This window comes from Alligator sinensis, unplaced genomic scaffold (genome assembly GCF_000455745.1).
Source record: "Alligator sinensis unplaced genomic scaffold, ASM45574v1 scaffold437_1, whole genome shotgun sequence".
Taxonomy (NCBI): Eukaryota; Metazoa; Chordata; order Crocodylia; family Alligatoridae; genus Alligator; species Alligator sinensis.
The window spans coordinates 1,237,998-1,254,747 of NW_005842176.1; the positions used below are offsets into that span (position 1 = coordinate 1,237,998).

Genomic DNA, 16,750 nt, shown 5'->3' on the forward strand with positions numbered 1-16,750 from the left:
TGGCTTGGCAGGGTTCAAGATGATACGCACTGGTTCAGCACTCAGCATGTGCCCCACTTCATTTGCATGGGTGGACCACAGCTGTGGAGGTACTCGTGCCAACAGTTCCTCTTGCAAGTAGGAAGTGTCAGGTTCAGAGTACTCCTGGGTTAGCAAAGCCACAAGCTCAGTTTCCCTATGTTCTGGTACCTCAAGGTAAACACCATCTGGGCTACAATAAATCACGCATCCCAGTTTACACAACAAATCCTTACCAAGAAGGTTGACAGGTGCACAGGGGCTAAGAAGAAAGGCATGATTTTCAGACAAAGGGCCAATAGAGATGGAGACAGGTTCAGAGACGGGATGTGGGATAGGTTGTCCGCCTATACCGACAGCATTTATAGTTTCAGGAGAATAAGGTAGAAAAGGAAACTCAGCAGCCTTTAGCGTGGAGCGGGATGCTCCGGTGTCGACAAGACAGGAGACAGGTTTACCAGAAATAAGGCATTCAACAAACGGACCAGATTGGTCAGTAGCAAGCAAAGGAGCGATGATGTCACTGTCCCTCAGGCTGTCCTATTCAACACTGGGAAAATTGACAGGAAGTGGAGGTGGGGGCAGGGACTGGGGTCTGGGTCCTTGGCCGGGGCGCTTGGGGCATTCTGATTTCCAATGTCCTTCTTGCTTGCAATAATGACATTGGTTCCCATAGCCTGGGTTTTGTGGGCTCAAGGATCTATCTCTTCCCCTGAATCTACCCGGGCCTCCCCTTCCCCGTCCTCGTCCCCTTCCTCTACCTGGACCCTGCAACTGAGAAATCTGTAAGGCCATTAACTTAAACTCGGCATTGTCTTTAGACCGTTCCAATTTGTTATGAAAATGGTTAGCCGCAGCAAGGACTTCAGTCAAATCTTTAGTTTCCCAGCCAATAATTACTGTTTGAATTTTCTCAGCAATTTTAGGGTTAAGTCCCTGGATGAATGCTGCCACTATTGCTTGTTTAGCATTTCCGACTGGGTTATCCATTCCTGAGTATCGTTCAAATGCCTGTTTGAGGCGTTCCAAATAGTCACTGGGGTGTTCATTTTTGTTTTGTTTACAGGTATTTATTTTGGTCCAGTCTGCCTTTTTTGGGCAAATTGTGAGAACTGCCTGAACCAAAGCATTTCTCTTGTCAATAAAGTCTTGGCCAATCCCTGGGTTTTGATCTGGCCAAGTACAGGCAGCATACAGACGTAGCATAGTTTCCTTGGGCAAAATCGATCGCATGAGCTGATTAATGTCAGCCCATGTTGGATTATAACAATTTATAACAGTCTGCAATTCTTCCTGAAATTTTTCTGGGTCTTCCCTGATTTTGGGGAATTTTTGAGTTAAATTGTAGAGATCACCTGGAGTCCAGGGTGCATGCACGGTTACTATATTTTGTCCATCGGTGCCAATGCCTGGCATTTGTCTTAGGGGGTAAACTTGTGCAGCTCGGGATCTAAGATTGATGGGAGATCTTTCCATGCCTATTCCCATTCTTCTAAATACACCTGTGGTGGGTTGTGACCCAGGAGTAAATTGCCACACTGGTGATGATTGAGTGGCAGATATGGTGGATGAGTCCAGACTATTAAGCTCCGTGGATGGATTTACTGAAGGAGCTTCAGCTAATGAGTTAATAGCCTGGGCTGCAGCCTGATGTTGAACCGGTTGTTGCTGATGTGGGAGTCCCAGGAGAGCAGGGTTCGAACAAAGGTCAAGGATATCCTCTGCTGGCTCCGGTGGTGGGGGCGCCCCGGGCAATGCTGGATACATCGGAGCGGTGGCCGGCGTGTAATTTGGGGGAGCAGCCAATTTCTCCCGAACAGCTTGTAACTGCTGTTTTAATTTTTCTTGAGAGTCTTTTAGGCTCCTAGTTTGAGATTCTGTCCGCCTTTTGGACATTTCATCATACCAATAAAAGAACGCGTCCCACTGGTTTTGTGGTGTTTTGGATCCACGGGACTCTAAAGCCCCTCTTAAGTGCACTATTTTATCCTGATCAAATGTTCCTTCTTGTGGAAAATGCTTCACAGGATCATCCCTAGTATACCAGTTCCACTTATCCAGGTACTTGCAAGCCTCGGGAGAATAGTGTGTGTACATAAAGTACGCCGGAGTCCCCTTAGGGGGGACGGGAACTTGTTTAGACTGACTCGTTCCCATTTTCAGTCACACAGGGAGACGTAGGAGAGGCTTATTTAGGATGTCCGGGCCGCTCAGTGCCTTGCCCCGCAGTTTTTCACTGCCCAGACAAAAGGCTTCTGACCCGACACCGGCTCATAAAATGGAAATGGGAATGGGAAACACAAGAGGAATCCTTTCACTCCTGCTCTCGGCAGAAGCTACTGGGACAAGGGGTTTGGAAAAGACAAAATCACTCAGACGCCCTGTCCACTGGGTCACGAGGTTTCAGCTGGGCCCCCTTGCTTTCGACGCTACCTTTTTTAGGCAGAATCGGGGCGGCTAGACCCAGCCTTAGTCCCAGACCTGGTCAGTGGCTCATTTTTCTAAATGCACACACACACATTTATTCAATCACTGGGAAGCCCTGTCCACTGGGTCACGAGGTTCCAGTTGGGCCCCCTTGCTTTCAAAACTGCCCTGTCAGGCAGAATTGGGGCGGCTGAACCCAACCGTAGTCTCAGACCTGGTCAGTGGCTCATATTTCTAAATACACACACATGCACATTCATTCAGTCAGCCAGACCTCCTCCCCCACACCGCCTTAGTTAATTAACGACAAGCCCGATGTGCTGTAGGATGAAGGTGCTTCATACAGTTTCTCCCTAAATAAAACGTACGTTACCAGACACAAAATGGGATCCTTTACCAGACAGAAAATTTTAGCCGGCAGTAAGGTTCAGACTGACCTGTTTTAACAAGGTTCAGATCCAGTTACCACGGCCAAGTTGGGAGCCTACAGGCAGTCCTCCTCCGAAACCCCAATAGAGATTTTGAATTAGGTCTCTTACCTCTCAAGTTTGGCGCCTCGGGGTTCGGGGGGGGCAGTCTGCGGTCCTCCTTTCTCAGCCTGTGGTCTGGATCCGAGTCACGGCACCAGGAATTGTCGTGGAAACACACGCAGCATACTTTTGGGTCAGGTCAGCAGAAGCTTTTATTTAAAAGAAACTACAGCTGTAGGGGGGGATTCCAAAGTGACATGGATTTCCCATGCACTTGGAAGGGGTCCCCCCCCAAGAGCAAAATCAGGAGGCTTATATACTTTTTAACAGTTGTTTACAACTCACGTGATCATATAGTGAAATTAGCATGAAAAGCGGCTATAATGTTACTTTATTATTTCTTTGTTGTAATCAGGATGGGAACTAATTGGGGAGGCGAGGTTAGTTTACAAACCTCCTTCTTGCACCTGTAAATCAGAGTTGTATATATTTTTTGCTATCTTCAAGGCCGCGGTGAGCGAAGCAGTTGCAGAGGAGTTACAAAGAACAAACACTTTCTCTTATCTGTTCTACTATACAGAGCCAGCAATTCTCCACAAAGCGGTTATGTCATCTTATAACTAAAATAGTCAAAATTTAAGGCATATATTTTTTCTGATTCCACACTGGAATGGGCGGCTCCCTCTCTGGCAACTGGTGGCCAGGACCAGCAGGGCTGGCATGGGGTCCTGGTTCTGCTGCAGGCAGTGCCAGCTTCATGAAGCCAAGGTGAACAGCAGATCTGGGCCCAGGTGGGGGACCCGGGGAGGGAGCCAGGGCCATGGAGGTGTCTGCTGCTGGGCAGCAGGAGGCTGTCACAGGGCAGGCTGGGCTAGGCAGTGGGCAGTGCAAAGCACAAAGGTGAGTGCCAAGGCCAGGATGGTGTCTAGCACCTGGTGGTCCTCTTTCATAGCTTCCACTTCTCTGGCTATGAGTGCGCCCTGCTCCTGCAGGGCCTCCATGTGCTCCCACTCCAGGGCCAGGAGCTGTTGTCTGAATTCCTGGTCCCACATTTCATAGATTTCATAGACATCAGGGCTGGAAGGGACCTCGGAAGATCATCGAGTCCAGCCCCCTGCCCAAAGGGCAGGAAGTCAGCTGGGGTCATAGGATCCCAGCAAGATAAGCATCCAGTTTCATCTTGAAGGTGTTCAATGAAGGCGCTTGAACCACCTCTGGTGGCAGGCTGTTCCAGACCTTGGGGGCTCGGACAGTAAAGAAATTCTTCCTTATGTCCAGCCTGAAACGATCTTGAAGTAGTTTGTGACCATTCGACCTCGTCATCCCTTGGGGCGCTCTGGTGAACAAACGTTCCCCCAGATGCTGGTGGTCACCCTTGATAAACTTGTAGGTGGCCATCAGATCACCCCTGAGCCTGCGCTTTTTCAGGCTAAAGAGCCCCAGGGCTCTCAGCCTGTCATCGTAGGGTCTGTTTCCCTGACCTCTGATCATGCGCGTGGCTCTTCTCTGGACTCTCTCAAGCTTCTCCACATCCTTTTTGAATTGTGGAGCCCAAAACTGGACACAGTACTCCAGCTGCGGCCTCACTAAGGCTGAGTACAGGGGGAGAATGACGTCCCGGGATTTGCTTGAGAAGCATCTATGGATGCAAGCCAGCGTTGGCAGTCATGTTCTTTGCCCACCGTGCATCCTGGCAGGCAATGTCCTCCACCCACCACATCTGTTCATCTGCCATACAGTCCTTTGTGGCCATTACCAACCAGATCAGGAGAAGGGTCTGGAGCCAGGGAGGGCCCTCCCCACAGTGCAGGGCTTACCATGTAGGTGGGGCTGGTGTGCCTGGTGGCTTTGGTTGGTTCTAGCCGGCGGCGATGGCTTGTGGCTCCTGGTGGACTTATTGGGTGGTAGGGCACAGTGTGCGGGTGCCCAGGCAGGGCCCACTCCTGGGGAGGAGCTGGCGCTGCTGGTAGTTGGCGGTGACATGGTTGGCTGTGCCTCATGGCTGGGGCTGAGATTGTGCAGCTGTCAGGGCAGGCACTGGCCTGGGCTCCCCGAGCTGCTGGTGGAGGCTGGGAGCAGGGAGCTCGGTGGGATGGGCTGCTGGTGCCCTGAGGGGCCTTCCCCCAGCAACACTTCACTGAGGTAGTGGTAGGGCTGACTGGGAGCAAATTTGCTCCTGGTTAGCTTCTACATATGTGCTACTGTGCAGTTACTACTTATGAGTAAATTTGCTACTTGAATTTGCAGGTAGCAAATTTTCTCACAAGTAGCAAAGTTTACTGTGCAGTAAGCACGTGCACATGTAGACGTCAACGCTTACTGTGCAGTAAATTACACTGCTTCACATAAAGTGTCTCATGTAGGCTCACCCTGTGAGTTGTTATTTGTGCTATGGATGTACCCAGTGTTCCCACTACATCCCTTGTGCCAGAAGAGATCACCTTGCTGCTAAGAGCCCTTGATCAAAACAGGAAGAAGTGTGGAGGATAAGGGTTATTATCTGTCCCTATTCCATGAATGCACAGGCAGGCTAGAGACACAAGCAGGTGCAGTGAGGTGCTCAAGGCCACCAGAAGAGTTTGTAATAGAGTCAAGACCTGAACCAAGGTGTCTTAAGACTCAGTCCAGTGTCATAGGCCAGGACTAGGAGTGTAAAGACCCCTCCTTCCACAGAAATGTATAATTATGCTTCCAGGCACAGAAAGCCTCATCAGATGAAGGATTCCACTGAGTTTTGGATGCTTTAAGACTGTTAGTATTGGGGTTTTCTCAATACAGCAGGGACCAGTCATGGGAGACCTTGGCCACCCTGCACTCCATGTCTGATGGGGTGTGGTAATTAGTCTGTAAAGTGACATGAAAATTAAGTCCCAAATTTGTTTCCGAGCTCTAGCAGCCCCTAGTAGCATCAGCTCAAACTGCACTGGATCCACCTCCCACGCCAACCCCCTGATCCAGCTCGTGCCCACCTGTGCACTAGGAGGGGCAATAAAGAATGTATCCTCTCCTAGACTCAGAGCACCTTCCAGCCCCTTGAGTGCTAGACAGCTGGATGAGGACATGTAAGAATATGTAGATCACTGGAGCCAGGGAGCATCCAATGGGCCCTGGGCTGGTGAGCTGAGAAACTATGTAGCTCAAACCAGAAGCAACTGGCAAGACACTGCACATGTCCTGTTCATGATGAATGGGGCCTTCTGTAGTACAGGGCCATATGGCAAATCTACAACTGTCCTGTGCTTGTTGGATTGTGTTGTGTCAGAAACTAACCCCAGCCACAGAATATGGCTGAGAGGCACTGGCAGAGGCCACTGGGGTGCAGCAAGACAGGAATAAAAAAGGTAAAGCTACAAGTTGGGACTGAAGGGCATAGACAGAACTGTGCATGCATGGAGCCTGGGCTGAAATAACAGAGGAGGATCAATTAAGAAATAATCCTCACACTGGAAGACAAGGACGTGTATCCCATACTTCATCAGTAGAGTGCAGGCAGGGACCATATGCAATCTGTTAGAGACCAAAGAGGCATGCCAATGATTTTATACTGCTTTATTCTGTTGCTGTCATTGTTACAGGAGGAAAGGGTGAGTCAGGAGTGTAGAAAAGCTTGGGGACATTGAACTAGCAATAAGGTGCAGGATAGCCTGACTGATAGACTGTGTTGAGGCTCCAGAGAAGTGGAAACTGTACAGGGTCAATACTCTGGCACTTTTCCAAAGGAAAGAATTGTGTGCTCAGGCTATGGGAGCCAGGCCTATCTGGTTGTTAGCTCTGTCGAAGACAGCGTAGTACAGGCGGATGAAGACATCGCCAAGGATCCAGAGCTCTCCAGAATTGGTGGGGATGTCAATACCTTCAAAGCCACTTGCGCAACTGCCTTGTGACTGCATCAGAAAAAATGCAAGGTGAGCATCGAGCTTGAGATCCACCAACCCCCTGATTTAGCACTCCAGGTGAACTGTATGTGTCTGCACTTGTGCTGTCTCATAAGACATCCATTGGGACTGGGCAATGGCATGGATGGGGGATGTCTAAGGTGAGGCTGGAGGGTGAAGACAATGGTGCTGGTCGGTACAGCCTTTCCTCACCCAACCAGATAGTGTTCCTGGGAGCTGTTACAATAGTTCCATTCTTTCATTACAGTGGGGAGAATGCTTTTATTATGGAGAAGGCATCTCCAGCCTTTCCCAATACACACTTGTGGAGCACAAGGGGGTGACAATGCTTAATCTAGTTTTCCTTGGTGATATCATGAGAAAAGAAGCTCTAGGGGCTGACTCTGTCAGCTTCTTTGACATCACCTTCATTCTGGGCTCCCTTGCTTCTGACCCTTTCTCCTTACAAACCCTGCTGTGGGAAAGGCCCAGTGCATCCCTGGCACTTAGGGCAGACCCTGAACTGTATCTCAGTGCTGCTCCTGAAGCCCTATGATCTATATTTCCAGGGGGCAGGTACCTGTGTGCTCAGCACAACCATCTGAAGCACAAACCCTCATGAGGAAACCGCAAGGTGGCTTTCTGCATAGGAAACTCACCTCAATGATGTAGGCACTGGCAGGCACAGAGAACTCAATGCCATTGATGGTGAAGATGATGCTGGGCAGGCTGTCAATGGCACTGCAGCTAATGACGTACTGCAGGGAGGAAGACAATGAACAGAGAAAAGGATCAGTCAATAAAATCCCCTGTGAGTGCCATCAGGCCGAGGGAGGAGGCACAAGGCTAGAAATAGGGTGTGGGTGAGATAGAAGGATCATGGATAATGACCAGATGAAATCACTTCTAAGGAGTGATCCTGGCACCAGAGTCTAAAACCCTCTGTGGCCAGAGCTAATGGACTGGCTTTGTCAGCTCAGAGACAGGAGACTTGTGAGCCACTGACCATGACCTGGCTTTCATCAGAGATGCAGAAGCTTGTCCTGTGCTCACATGGGTGACTCACACAGGATGCTGGAAATGTCAGAGTAAGTGATGAAGGGATGGCATCCTGTGGTCAGGTGCACAGGGAAGCAAATTCCCATAGATCCAGGGGGCTCAGTTACATCTGTGCATAGCAGAGCCCTCTGTCTATATCCACCCCTCCCCACTGCACTAACCTGGCCATTGGAGTCCTGGGTGGCACCGATGGCACTCTGGATGTTAGAAATGGCACTAGGGGGCCCAGCCAGCAGAGAGGTGCCAGTGTCAATAATAGCCTGGCAGCCAGAGGTACAAGCGACGGCCTGGCCGCCCATGGTGATGCTGCAAGAAAAGAAGTCAGGTGAACACCCCCCACAAGACTTCTGATCTCATGCCCCCTCAGCCTTTAATGAGTCCAGTTGGAGGGAGCTGTCTCTTGGCTCTGTCTGCCAAGAACTTTCTCTTGCTTTCTCATCCTAGACTTCTTGCTTTGCTTTTGGCTCTTGCTCCTTGTCCTTCCACATTCTGAGACTGGAAAGGGGTTGCAAGCAGGTGTAGGTGGATTCTGTAACTAGCCTGGACTCTGTCTATTGCTACAGAAATTTTGGCAAATCAGAGTGGGCTCCTTGCGTGAACGAGGTTTGGGTCACTGGCCTACCCTTCTAGCTGGACAGCCTTCTGCCCAGAGACCTTTGCTGCTATGCTTTTTCTGTCTCTCCCCTTGTTTGAGCTCCATACATGGAGCTCCCTCTGTCTCCCAGAAGCAACTCATGCCTATTTACTTGTTGTTTCCAAAAACCCCATGGGACTCAGTGAGTGGGAAGGACCAAGTGGTGGGAGTTACCTGTCCACAGTGATTTGCCAATAGGTTTCAGCAGACAAAGGAATCCAGTTCAGGCTCCCAGAGTAGCAAGATTGGTGGATGCCTCCGAACATGACAAAGCTCCCTTCCTCGTCATTACTAGAGAAAGGTTAGGGGAGAGTCATGCAGTTAAGGGAGGGTCTGGTTACAGAGACAATGGCAAATCCCTGGCCTGTTAAAGAAGAACCAGGGCAGTGGAGTGCTGCAACAAAGTCAGAATAGGGCACTTGACAGTGGAGTTGAGCACATCATCATCTCATGTGGAAACAGGGCATGATGGTAGGGGACAGGGGTGCTGCAGTTGAGGATACATTCTTGCTTTGAGTCATAAAGGAGTAGAGCTAGTAGAGACCGCAAAAGGTCACCTAGTCCACTCCCCTGCCCGAGGCAGGATCATCTGTATTCAAACCATTCTATACAATCCACAATTAAACTCTATATATGATGACTGCCAACCTTGGCACAACACAGACCTAACACCCTAACCTGCCATGGTTAAAGGAGGGAAATCATGGCAGCCAAAGTCTTGTTTCTATAAAATGTTGTCGTTATGCACTCAAGAGGTCCCAGGCAGAGGGCCACAACCTCACTATAGAGCAGGACAATAACCCCCACAGTTTTTACAAATCTGAGTATGGGGTAAAATTTCTTCCTGACCCCAGATATGGCTATCAATCTGCCTCTGAGCAGACAGGCAAGACCCTTTAGCCAAGAATCTGCAGCTTTGCTCCTAGTAGGAACACTAATGTTGCCCTAAAGTGAGATCTTTCCAGATCTCAAGAGAAAAAATTGTTGGGCCCCACCACTAATTGAATGGAAGACATGCAGGCCCAACTTTTACAGCCTGTGGTGCTGGTGATATAGTATGTGATCTCCCTCAAAGTTAATCCTGAGCGGATGGCTAAGTTTGGTGTTAACCGCTACAGAGATGCTGGGTTTGATATGGGAGTACTTCTGCCTCTCAGAGTCAGTATGTCAGTGACTTAGGATAGCATCAAGCAAGCCTGTGAGGCTTTTCTTTACTGTGGTCACATAAAAGAAATAGACCATGATGCTCTGAATTAACTATTGCATAGACCATCCACAGGCACGGGGGAATGACCAGTATACTGACCAAATTCCATCCTGGGGAACTGCTAGAGCTAGGGAAGCACTTTTCATGTACGTTGTTCTTCTGAGATAACACAGTTTTGACGTAAACAGTATTACTAAAAGGAAAATGTCCATCTTTCATAGGGCATTCCCTCACCAGTCCCAAATAATAAACCATGGAAAACTATTTTGTCACCAAACTAAGGTGTTTTGATTCAGATATGCCACAATGATGGCTCATTAGAGTTGTATATTCGTTTTTTTCTTCCCCTACCCTTTTCAGTAGGTGGGGCTGACTATTTCCCATTCTGCACCTTAACTACAGTCTCCCATTATGCTATTGCCTTATTTTTTCATGAGGGGAAGTAATGTCACACTTTGGAAGATTTAACCCAACAATGGAGAGCAACTGATACACAAAAATGAGGTTACAAGGCATCCAAACTACAATTACTATGCAGCAGCATGACAGCATTTTCAAATGAAAATGTTTTGGTTTGGAATTTTTTGCCAGAAAGTCTAAATTTGCCATGAAACAAAACTGGCCAGGTCTAAAACTAGATTCTTCCTTAAGGAAACTCCCATCTTTGCTTTTCATTGTAAATATTATTAGTTTGTCATTGTAGGCATTAACTTCCACTGCCAACAGTGTGCTTTGCCCCTATGAGAGGAACTGACACATTCCACCTCAGAGCTGCTTGCATTGTGTACTTTCTGAAGGAAACCTCTGACTTCCTTTTTATGACAGGATCTACACAATTACAAATCTCACTTCTGGCAGAGGAGCTATCTCCAGGCCTGACTTACGAGCTCAGGTAGACAGAGAAGAGGTCCTGGGACACCAAGTTTTGGCTCATCATGTTGTCAAAGACGGGGGTGGCTCCAGAGGAAGAAATGCTGGGGAAGGCCAGACCCAGGATCCCATCAAAGGGTGCATATTCAAGGAAGGTGCCGGGCTCAGTCTCACTCACGCCGAAGATCTGGTTGACCACCTGAATGCTTCCGACCTTGTGGGAGAGATGGGGAGGATAAGACACAAACCACCTCCTGGGAAGAGCTGTCCATTCCTTATGGGGCCTTGCAAGATGGGGAGTTCTCTGCCTTATCTCAGAAGCCACTATTTCCTCCATTCTGCTCTCCACAAAATAAGTATTTACTGTTTCTTGTTAAGGCAGAGAAGACCTTTCTGTTGTGTGGGTAACTTAAGTGCTCTAATATTCATGCACTTACTTGGATTCTCTTTAATTTGCTTTGGGGGGTGCTCCATGGGCTGTGATCCAAATTTTGGGTCCTTCTGAGCAAGAGACCCCAAGACACAGCTCTGTGAGAATGCAGCTTCAAAAGATTGTGCACCCCTTTCTAATCCTCCCTCAGGTGCTCCCTGTCAGTAGAGTTTATCTCAGTTGGTGTGTGGGACTCACTGCCTCTTTTGTGCTGGAGGCAGAATACCAAAAGCCATACTGGAGGAAAAAGTTAGCACTAGACTGAAATGTGCTAAACATACATGCCCCAGTGTGATTGTAGGATACGGTATCTGCATAAAGCAAATGTTGCAGATGGATAAAGCTGTTTCAGATAAGAACCAGGAGGCTATATAGTGTTGCAGGTTGGAAGAGGACAGGGAACAGAGGGAGGATAGTTAGCAGGGGCTTCAAAACAATGACAAGGACATGGTTCAGAGAACAGTATTCCTGGGAATGGGTGGCAGGGGAGGAGAAAGGAGTTTGGGGCTGTAGAAATGAAAGCAATAGGACACTAGAGCATGACAGCGAGTGGCAGAGACAGAGGGGAGAGACAGCTGATCCCCTGTGTCTGGGAGAATCAGAAGGGGAACTCTATTAACGGCTCTCTTCACTTCATCATATGAGTCTGGATCTGCAAGAGCCCTGAAGGGATCTTGACTTTAAACTTCTTAAAACCAGGAAATATAAATGAAGGTTCAATCCTTAGAAGGAAGAATGAGGGTCTAGTGGGAACTAGGTGGCTTGAGGCACAGTTGGGGAAGCCTCCAGGGGTACAGGATTCTATTTTGCAGCATGGGACCTGGCCCAGTCTATAGCTCAGGCTCCAGAATCAAGAAAGTGCCACAGTCTACTAGGATACTGCCTGTGATGGGTGTCCACAGCAGTAGAGGGCACTAGAAACAAGGAGTAGGGGTTTTACATGCTAAGGGGTTTCATAGTGCTAATGGTTTTACGGGCTGGCTTGACATTTTTCTGGGGAACTTGCAGAACATGGGGGCTGCAAAAGCTGGAGGGAAGTGTGCCCATCTTCCTGTATCTTTAAATTTACTGTAACCAACATGGCACACAACTCTTGGGATATGGAATAGTTGCCATGTCTGTGGTTTCTTTCCTGGCCCAGTCACCACAACTCCCTGCTCCTAATATGCCCTGTGCTTATGAGGGAAAAGGTAACTAAGTGGGCAAAAGTAGGCAAAGCACAATGATCCCTGGCTCTCTTTCTCCAACACTCATTCTCTGGCTTCATCCTGTCCCTACCCTCCCTCTCTGTCTCTGCCATTCTTTTGGTTCCACACCTCAGGTGCTCCTCACCAATCCCTATCCTTGGCTGAGGTACTTAAACCCTTCCTTATCATTTACCTCAACAGTGTCATAGGCCAGGAAACCAGTCATGCTGCCAGTGCCATACTGGATGGAGACGCTTTGGCTGGTGGCCTGGTATGTAGAGGAATCCTGTGGGTTGAATTGATTGTGATTGCCTGCAAGGAGAGAAGAATTGGATGATTACACACTGGTCCCTCCTGGAGCTAAGGACAAGGCAGTGTTAACTGCTGGAAGAACTGGGCGATGAGGGTGTTTAATATTTTCCCACCCAAGGCAGGCATGAAAACTTGTGCTCATGGTTACAGTCTCTGCTGAATGCTGCTCTGGGCACAATACACTGCCAGCACATTCTACAAGAAGGAAGTCTTTTCTATTGGGCTCTTTGATCTGGATTGGGCTTCTCACTCCTTGCTCTGCTGGGAGGAAGTTTCATCCTTGGCACCAAATGAGGCAGGTTTTCTAGTGTTACTGAATGGGGCCTTGTTACCTGCTTCATGTAGGTTGCAGATGGCCCTGCTTTGAGCAGGAGGTTGGACTAGATGACCTCCTGAGGTTCCTTCCAACCCTAATTTTCTATGATTCTGTAATTCTGTCAGAGAGATCACCACATGTGTGAGTTGCCAGGCACCCTCACCATTACACAAGGGCTGACAAAGTCTAAACTGCTTCACAGGCCCCCTCCATCACTACCAAATCAACTGATCAAGCTGCAGGCCTCCACCAGGATCTCACACCCTTCACAAAGCAGACAGCCCTGACCCAGGATACATCAGCACTCCCCACATGCTGGCTCATAGAAGTGGGCTTCCCAGCATGCCTGGAATGCCCATGGAGAATGTCATATTGGTCTCTCCCCATCTTACTCATGCTGATGGATCTTTTTTTGGGGGGGTCCAGCTGATATCAGTCACAGGCGCATGGCCTGGGGGTGATCTAGACAGACAGGACAAAACTGCAGCTCATCATCAAAGGATGCCTAGTTTTACTTGAGGATGACACCTGTTTCTGATCTCCACAGGAAACTCTCTTCTAGCTTGTTTCTGGAAAGTCCATGCCCTATAGGATACTGTAATATGGAACATGCTTGCATGGGGAAATGTCCCAGCACTGACCACCTTGGGCTGAGTTGGTCTTTGACGTGGCACAGCCTGTGGGAGCACAGTAGAGAGAGACAGTTCTCCAGAGGCTTTGCAAGTGACTTACTGCAGGCCGGGCTGGAGCAGTACACAGAGGGCACCCACAGGTTGGAGGAGCCAGTGTCAAAGAGCACGGTGAACTGCTGGGCTGGGGTGCCAATAGAGATGGTCCCATAATACTCCATCTGTAAAAGCAGGAGAGGCATATGTTAGTAGGAGGAAAACATTGCCATCCAGGAGTCATAGCCTCTACAGGGACAACCAGGAGTTTCTTCCCTATCTGATTTCTGCAGAGGCAGAAGAAGATCTTGGAGTCATTATTGATGCCAAAATGAACATGGGCTGACAGTGTGCAGACGCGGTCAGGAAGGCTAACCGTACCTTGTCATGCATCCACAGATGCATCTCGAGCAGGTCCAAGGAGGTGATCCTCCCCCTCTATGCGACACTGGTTAGGCTACAGTTGGAGTACTGCGTCCAGTTCTGGGCGCCACACTTCAGAAGGGATGTGGACAACATGGAGAGGGTCCAGACGAGGGCCACCTGCATGATCAGGAGTCAGCAGGGCAGGCCGTACGAGGAGAGGCTAAGGGACCTGAACCTGTTCAGCCTCCACAAGAGAAGGCTGAGGGGTGGATCTAGTGGCCATTTACAAACTAGTCACGAGGGACCAGCAGGCATTGGGAGAGTCCCTGTTCCCCTGAGCACTACCAGGAGTGACAAGAAATAACGGTCACAAGCTGGCAGAAGGTAGATTTAGACTAAGCATCAGGAGGCGCTACTTCACAGTCAGGGCGGCTAGGATCTGGAACCAACTTCCAAGGGAAGTGGTGATGGCTCCTACCCTGGGGGTCTTTAAGAGGAGGCTAGATGAACACCTTGCCGGGGTCATTTGACCCCAGTACTCTTTCCTGCCATGGCAGGGGGTCAGACTAGATGATCTGCTCAGGTCCCTCCCAACCCTACCAACTATGAAACTATGATTTACATTGTCTGGGGGTCTAAGGTAAGGAGTTTTTGATACGGACAAAGTCTGAGCTGCCATTTCTCTGGCACTGCATTGTCCAGATCTGTTTCTAGTAGTTGCTGACAGTCCAACACTGAGCACCATAGTCCCCATCAGGCTCTGCCTGTGTGAGTGCATGCTGAGAGTAGGTAAACCCAGCAAACTTGTGGGTGTTCTATGCTGAGTGCCTTACTTCTTCCCTTTCTAAATACCATGGGGCACATAGTACAGGGCTGGGCTTGTCCCTGGCTTGGTTGGAAGCACTCAGGTGAGGAAATGGGTTGAGGCAACTTCAGAAGTCAAAGAGATGAGGGGTTATCAGAAGATTGGAGAGGCTGTACAGAGTCAGGGAGAACTGAACAGTTGCAGGAAGGCTTGTGGCATTTTGGAGTCTGGAGCTGGGCACCAGCAGGCTCACTGGTTCACAGGAATGGATGGGAGTAAAGATGAATGTACCAGAATTTGTCTTCCAAGAAGAGAAGTTGACTCATTCAAGCAACTTCCATGCCAACATGGGATGCTGTCCTAGTCTGCCACTTGCTGCCTATAGCTGGCAAGAGGGGCTGAATAGTGCAGCCATACAGCTTTGCCATACTCACATCCATGTAGTTTGTCATGGGCTCAGTGGCATCCTCACTGATGATGTTGGGAAAATACTTGGAGCCCAGGTTGCGTGGATGATTCTTCAGATAATCTTGAAGCTTGCCATGTTCCTTAAGACTCTGCCTCATGGATTTCCCTTTCCTCAGGGGGACCCTAAAGAACAAGGGAACAGAGAGAAACAGCTCAGTCCCTAACATCCCACTTACCTAGAGAGGACAGAGGGGCAGTGACTTGTACAAAGATATACCAAGAGCCTCTGGGGAGTTGGGATCAGAGTCCCCAGTGTCTGGGGCACAACCTCATCCTTCCTCAAGTACAGTGCTTTGCAAGGCTAAGGGATAATGTCCCATCTACTACCCATTCAAGGATGGATAATAGATCAGAGGGAGAGAGAAGATGTTTTATGAGTTCCTATATTCCTGTAGTGCTGGGCAGAGAGCTGAGCCAGCAGCCCACAGTCAGGCTTCCCCAATACTCACTTTGTCACCAGGCATTGGGACAGTGCCACCAAGCTCAGGAACAGAAGCCACTTCATGATGCGTCTTCCTGCCCAACCCACTGGTAAAGCAAGGAGTGAGTGCACTGACTTGTGTGCTGCTCCTTATATACCATTATGGCAGAGCCTTTCTTATCTTATTAATAGCTCCGATAAGAAATGAAAACCTTCCCCATAGTTGCTATCAGAAAGTCCGGAAGGGAAACATTGGGAGAAATAATGAAAGTTATCAATTTCCAGCTTCACAGGGCCTGAAAAAAATGGGGCACCAATCAGTGAGGAGGAGGTAAATTTCCTGGATGTTTTCTGTGTATGCTTCATAAAATAAAGCCTCTGCTTAGCTTTAAATAACAACATGGAAGGCACATAGGTTTTGGAATGGGAGATGGAAATGTTTAGATCTCAGTTTTGATTATTTTATTGTATATCATAGAGCATAGGAGCCATACTCTTGTACCAGCACCTGTGGTACAAGGCACTGCACAAAGAAGAAATAAAAAGATTATTCACATGCATACAACAAAAATGACATTTATATGTAGAGAGATACCTCAGTGGGATTGGGGAATTGGATCAGGACCCTCCACAATTTCAATACTAATTTCAGTGCAGCTGTGGATTGAAGAATGGGTTTCATGATGGGCATTGGAACTGGACTATCTAGGTTTTCCCTGGTGTTACACTGGACCCAAGTCAGGAGATGTATGAAGGCATAGGACTGGGAATAGAAAGCAGGGTATCCTTTAGTCATAGTAACTGTTTTTTTGAAGTGCAGTAGCTATAATTTTCCCAATTAAATGAAGAAGTCTCTCTCACCTGGCAGTTCCTGGAGTGAATATGTGGGCTGCCTCTTCCCACTCTAGATGAGGGTTAGGGAGGATGATGCTTGAGGACTTGTTTTGGGAGTTATGGTGGATGAGTGAAATGAGACTGCCCTCAGTGTTTGAGAGCAGATCATAAGTTTTGGTTCTGAGTGAGAAATCTAAAGGGTTGGTGAGTTATGGAGGTCAGATCTGGAGGGGAAAAGAGATGGAGATTTCCAGCCCTCCTTGGAGAGAGGGGAAGTCATTAGCAATGCGTAGGGGGTGCACACAGGTGCATGTGCACCCCCTGAGATTGGCCGTCCACCCCCTGAAAACCCATCACTGCTGGGGGACCCCCCCCCCCCACCCGCG

At 48.8% G+C, this 16,750-nt stretch overlaps 1 protein-coding gene across 7 annotated transcripts in view; it reads right to left on the reverse strand.

Moving 5' to 3' along the window:
- Window positions 1-6,476: 6,476 nt before the first annotated feature.
- Window positions 6,477-16,750, reverse strand: part of LOC102381560 (pepsin A-like) — a 17,775-nt gene continuing 7,501 nt past the window's right edge. For 6 of the 7 annotated variants that reach the window (XM_025206937.1, XM_025206934.1, XM_025206935.1 and 3 more), the window contains 10 exons: window positions 16,392-16,588; window positions 16,126-16,293; window positions 15,076-15,232; window positions 13,538-13,655; window positions 12,371-12,489; window positions 10,575-10,774; window positions 8,658-8,774; window positions 8,011-8,155; window positions 7,450-7,548; window positions 6,477-6,799 (listed from right to left, as the gene is read on the reverse strand). In XM_025206937.1, coding sequence (XP_025062722.1) covers window positions 6,650-6,799; window positions 7,450-7,548; window positions 8,011-8,155; window positions 8,658-8,774; window positions 10,575-10,774; window positions 12,371-12,489; window positions 13,538-13,655; window positions 15,076-15,207 — 1,080 coding nt within the window. In that variant the 5' untranslated portion in view covers window positions 15,208-15,232; window positions 16,126-16,293; window positions 16,392-16,588 and the 3' untranslated portion in view covers window positions 6,477-6,649. The remainder of the gene's footprint in view (window positions 6,800-7,449; window positions 7,549-8,010; window positions 8,156-8,657; window positions 8,775-10,574; window positions 10,775-12,370; window positions 12,490-13,537; window positions 13,656-15,075; window positions 15,233-16,125; window positions 16,294-16,391; window positions 16,589-16,750) is intronic. The other variant, XM_006026024.2, reaches the window with a different exon arrangement.